Source organism: Crocodylus porosus, unplaced genomic scaffold, assembly GCF_001723895.1.
Source record: "Crocodylus porosus isolate Cpor-Errol unplaced genomic scaffold, CroPor_comp1, whole genome shotgun sequence".
NCBI classification, from domain to species: Eukaryota; Metazoa; Chordata; order Crocodylia; family Crocodylidae; genus Crocodylus; species Crocodylus porosus.
Window position 1 is genome coordinate 257,767,470 of NW_017728886.1, and position 6,000 is coordinate 257,773,469.

At 42.0% G+C, this 6,000-nt stretch overlaps 1 protein-coding gene across 1 annotated transcript in view; it reads right to left on the reverse strand.

Moving 5' to 3' along the window:
- Positions 1 to 2,493, reverse strand: part of KCNQ3 (potassium voltage-gated channel subfamily Q member 3) — a 67,735-nt gene extending 65,242 nt beyond the window's left edge. The window contains exon 1 of the mRNA XM_019547264.1: positions 2,357 to 2,493. Within this exon, the coding sequence (XP_019402809.1) occupies positions 2,357 to 2,493 (137 nt within the window). The remainder of the gene's footprint in view (positions 1 to 2,356) is intronic.
- Between the last annotated feature and the right edge of the window lie 3,507 nt (positions 2,494 to 6,000).

Below are 6,000 nucleotides of genomic sequence, written 5' to 3' on the forward strand. Positions count from 1 at the left end.
GGAGATTATCAGCTTTCACCAGAGCACCCTGATTTATTCCTGAAACATTTTAGCAGCATCTGTAACAACGCTGTTTGACATAATAGACAATGCCTCCATTTGCTCAACTGACACGCTAATATCTCAGATTGTCTTATCCCTGTTTAACATGACAGTTTCAAATGAAGACAATTCTATCAAACTTCCAGCAGAAAACAATGTTACAACATGGCATTTTCTTACTTTTCTTTTTTTGCTCATTTTGTTTTTTAAAGGCAAGAGCTGCAATAAGTCAATCCTGCTGTCCTAAACAATGGAGAATGTGGAATCATTATATATACTTACAACATGGACATGAGAAGTTGTGTAGCTAGAACCCAGTCTAGCAAAGCATTTCAGTATGTACCTCACCACTGAGATTCTCAGGCTCAAAACTTAGCCAGAGCCTCATCACTGAGTGTTTTGATGAGGTTTAGTATTCAAATCATTGACATCTTGTACTCATATGAGGTCTTCTGGACCAGTGGTGCTCAACCTTTTGGCACCATGGGTCAGATGATGGTGTGGAGCTGGTCTGTGGGCTGGATTGGGCCCCACATGCCAGAATCATGCCTTGGAGCCCAACACCAACCCCTTCCTGCACCTGCACACTGGAATTTGGCCTTGGGAGCCTGGCACCACCCCCTCCCATCACCCATACTGTGATTGGGCCCTGGGGACCCAGCGCCCTCCCTCATGGCATCCTGCAACAGGTTTAGGCCCTGGGATCCAGCACCACCCCCCATACTGGGATTTGGTCCTGGGGCCCAGCACCACCCCTGCCCAGCCTTGTGCACTGGGATCCGTCACTTGATCCAGTGCGCAGGGCCCAGGGTTCCCCATCGGTCTGGAAATTTGGCAGTGGAGTAGTGGCCCCACCATTTCTGGACCTGGTGGGAGCCCCATGGACTGAATGACATGGTGCCATGGGCTGGATCTGGCCTACAAGCCAGGGATTGAGCTCCTCTGCTCTAGACCATCAGCCTATCAGTACAGGCTTGTTTCCTATGACACAGTTTCTAGCCCTTTGTTTTCTTATATTTGTCCTCGATAGTCCACCCCCAAGACTTATAACCATTGTTGTTATGGTTGCTGTTCCCATCTGTTGTTCCCAGAGTTTCCACTGTGCTTGTGGCTACTTCCTTGGGACTGCAGTGGCTCCTCTGGGTACAGTTTAATCACTGATGTTGGGAGTTAGATTAGATGACCTTTCAGGTCCCTCACCACCTCTTGATTGAGTTGCTCTTATCTCCTGCTTCACGATGTGACGCCTTGGTGTATAAAGGCAAAAATGGCATGGTAATCCATATGTAATTTGCTGCCAACCCTTGTCTTGCCTTTTTCTCATCATCATTAATGCTTTCCTTTCCTATCAAGTATTTGTATTGGGTCCTTACACAACCATCATGCATTTGGCAGTGGCATACTTCTCACATCCATAGAACTGATTCATATCTCTTGGCGTATATTATGTAGCTGACATTCACCTTAGCAACAATGCACAGCACTAATCAGCATTTAATCCTATAGCTTTGTCAATCATTATGTATGCTGCTGTTGGAAACAAAATATTTTCCTGGAAGATCTGGATTGATTCCATTAAACTAGCAATAAGCCTATTGGGTCACCTAGCCCATAGCCTCATAGGTATGTAAGGGTGGAAGGGACCTCAAGAGACTCTCTAGTCTGCCCCCCTGCACTGAGGCAAGATCAGGTTTTACTAGATCATTAATAGGTATTTTTCTAAACTTTTTCTAAAGAAAACCACCAAGGAGGGAAATCTTACCATACATATAAATGAAACTCTGGCACTGGCTACCACTGTAATAGTTTGCATTTTTTCCTAATATCGAGCTGAAATCTTCTTTGGCACACATTAAGTTGATTGCTTGTTGTTCTCCCACTACTGGCTGGCAATGAAGAACAATTGATCTGTTTTCTAGGTGTCGATGCAAGATTTACACATTTCCCCTCAACCTTGTTTTCTAGACTACCCATATGCAATTACTTCAACTGTTCCACATGGACAGGTTTTCTAAACTTACCCTTTATGAGTCTTATTCCTGTCTCTGAATTCCCTCCAGTTTGTTTGCATCTTTCTTGAAGTTTGGTACCCAAAATTAGGGACATTATTCCATCTGAATTCACGTCAAAGCCCAGTAAATGTGATAATCACCTTTTGTATCTTACATCCAACACTCCTATAGTTATATCAGAACACGATGTGCAATGACATCACATACTTGGTTTACATTCAGTTTGTGATCCACTCTAAACCCCCAAGCAAAACCACTGGAGCTTGAACCATTTCACTATGGATTACACTATAGGAAGTTACTCTAGGAAGTTATTTAAGTTGAACGTGAGGAAGTTGTACCATCTCTCCTTCTGCATCACGAACAATTCCTCTCCCTCTTTGTTGTTTGCATCTTTCAAATTTGCAACGTCATGTCCACAACTTATCTGTTCACCCATATGACGTACATCTGGGAGCAATTCTCCACTGCCTTGCAGTCAGATATAGCAGATGGTCATAAGAAGTCAGTCATGATTGAATGGTTCAAAACCCTTTGACTCCAGTGTTAGAGCATAAAGGACCTGCTCTAATGCTGAGAGTTGCCAAGGCTGAAATAAAGTCCCTTGAAGTCATGGAAGATCAGGGATAGTGAAGCTGAGCCCTGTCATGCCTTTCCTGTACCTGAATTGCATCTAGGCCCTTCCTTATCATACTTTTATGGCAAGGATGTAGAAGTGGCTGGTATAGGAGTGTAAAGTGGCCTGACCAGGATGGAGAATTAAGCCCATTGTTTCCATATACAGACTTACTAACTCCTCATCTTTGTACTATATTCTTTTTCTAAGAGGTCATTATAGAACATAGGACGTCAATCTTTTCCCTTCCGCATTCCTTGACAGTAATCTCTCAAGGGAAGTTGTGATAAATTTAACACAACACTGGACAAAACATTGGCAAATGGGCAATGAGGAATAATTTTCTCCTGAGAGAGAGAGGTGGATTCAGCTGATCCCTTCAGTTTCTTGAGTTTCTAATGTCATATGGAAGTTGACTTTGGGTATGTCATTACACAGACATGGCTTTTAATGCTGGTTGCTTCTTTAAAATGAAGGCACAAACTGTTGCCAAGATGGTACGATGTACACTTCCTCCTCAGTACTTCTGACCTAGATTTGCTGTGGACTGTCTGTTCAAGAACCAGCTGAAGGTTAATGTTAAATCTGGTGGATGAGAACTAGTGATGGACAACATGTAAAACCTCAGAGGTTTGGTCCCGAGGAATGCTTGAGTTTGACATGAAACCTTTGTTGCAGGTAGAACAATCCACACAGGTTGCCCTTCTTCCACCATCCGCCTCCTGTTTTCTGTTGTGGTTGTGGGAAGGTAAACACGAATCTACACAACCAAGTAGACTTGACTTTACACCTCTGTTAACAGTCCTGTTTTGTACTACTTACCTTCCATTTTTAAGATGTAGGTAATCGTCTAGAATCTGAAACCAAGCCCACTTTAATCAAGAGGAGTATTTCTATTGAATGAGGGCCTTAGTGTTTTTCATGAATGTGTTCAACTGTTCTCTGTTCAACAAAAATTAGGCCAAAAGCATATGAGACCAAGGGTCAGATTATCTGACATGGTATTTTGCTGAAAAGACACCATGAGCTTAATCCCTGATATCCCCTCTTCTTCAGAGGGATGGATAAACATGACACAGAAGTAAATGGCACCTGTCTGATGTGGATGTCTGAACCTTGGCTGTGATGCCAGACTTTTAGCCTACTTATTTTTGAGTCACTGGAGCTCGTGTCTGCCAGCTTTTCTTCACAACCAGTGAAGTAAAGTACTTGCATTGTTTAATAAAAATGAAGAGTCTCATGTGATCCGATGCCTGTAAGAACTGGGGCCTGAAGATTAAAAAACAAACAGCCATGCAATAAAATGATGGGTATCAACAGCACCAGATTAGTTGTTAATTAAAATTATCCATGCGTTTGTGGTAAATCAAAGTCAACCGTCTGTTCTGAGCCTAGGGACCCATTTCATGAACACAGTTATGGCACTCCAATTTCTATAGCGACCAATATACAAAAAGACAGTATCTAGCATCACATCTTCCCACCTTTGATTCACCATCATGAACCATGCACCTATTTATAGCTAGGTCAACTGCTGTCAGTCATCAGCATGAGTCCAGACAAAGCTCAGCATCATGCCTCTGGATCCATGGTAAGACTCAATTATTCTGCCAATGCACTCTTGGTTGTGGTAAAAACCAGGGTAAATTAATTATTTGCAAGGATAACATTTTAAAGATCTTAATGGAGACTACAGCACTTGAAATTACTTAAGCTATTTCCATAACTATAACATTATAAAAATAAGCCCATTAAGAATGAGCTTGCTTTTAAGGTTATTAAACACATCTTGAGGTCCCCACATTAAGTGCAAACTAAACAGCTGCAATGAGAAGTTGGAGGTTGTTTATCTAACGCCAAATGGTTCAACATGCCCCTAATAGAAAGCACATAATTACATCTGTATTTGAGTTATGGAGCTAACTGGGAAATCTATCATGCACCAGACTCTTGAAAGTACTTGTGCTCTTCCTTTGCAGTTGGGAGTACTACGTGGTCTCCTTGAGGAAAGGTCACAGATACGCCCGTAAAGCCCTTGTAACCAAATGTTTACACAGTGAATTCTGCAACACGGTCCGTCTGGTAAGACAGCCCTTCCTCTGCCTCATGCTGTACCAAGTCAAAAAGCACTTGTGGCCTCGCCAAAAGCCACTCAATCACTGGAGCTGAAAAACATAATGGCCAACTTACACATTCAACTGTTTTGTTTCACTTCACCCCAAGACTTGACTCCACCCATCTAACTTCTCTTCCACTCTCTTTTTAACACAATCTTTGAAGGTTTTAAAAATAGACTGGAATTTCAGGGCCCACAAGCTAATACAAAAAATAATCTGTTTTCTCAGCTCCTGAAATTATTGTTTGGTCATTCAACTCAGCTTTTATTAGTTCCATAGATCAGAAATCACAGAGCACGCTGACCATTACAAATCCACCCTCTTGTTCCTTATTGCAGTTCTGACCTTTTCAACACTAGCTGAAAAGCACACTTCCAATACCTCAGGTCCAGCAAGTCCTGGATTCAAAATCCATTTAGTAGCAATCCTGCCAGATAGTTGGTGTCCCAGAGCCCAAGCTTATGGGTCAGAAGTTAACAGAAGAGATAAGCAGCATCAGCTAAAGGGAAATTAAATTCAGGGGATATTAGCTCTTCTTCAGTTGCTTACACAGGGCAGCGAGCTAAATAGCTTGGGCTTACACTGAGAGTTTGCTTTGTCTAATGTTGCTAATTGTTAAGATAAAATTACAAGTATACCAGGTCGTACATTTTCTGTCATCTACTCCCGAGTCCCAGCTCAGACTAAATATAGATACCTTTTCAAGGGCTCTGTACAATACTATAAACTTACAAGCCTGGCTCCACTGTATCTTGCAAGTAGATGGGCCAAATGCTGTTCTCAATTACTCCTGCATTAATCTATTGCAAATCCCACACCTCCAAATCTCTCTATACACATACTGAATAGGAAACAAGATAGAAGCCTGTGGAACTTGAATTGGCAGCATACTAACTGAGCAAAATCAACTGTTCCACAGATCAGGTTGAGATTAAAGAGGTTATATGGACATTGCTATCTGAGCATCTGGTGGTACCTCTTCTAGCCTCAGCTAGATAAAAATGGAGTCATTGCAATCCGTACAGAGGTGAAAACAGCTTTGTGGCAAAGGGTACAGAAGGCATCTGACAGATCTAATGGTACCAGCATGGACACCAATCTTCACCTGTTACCAAAAAAAAAAGAATACCTATTAATGCCACCTCTGAATTTTCTGTTCAGGTTAGCATCCTAACTTGCAAGCTAAGTTGTAGGCTACTCAACAGTGTAATCT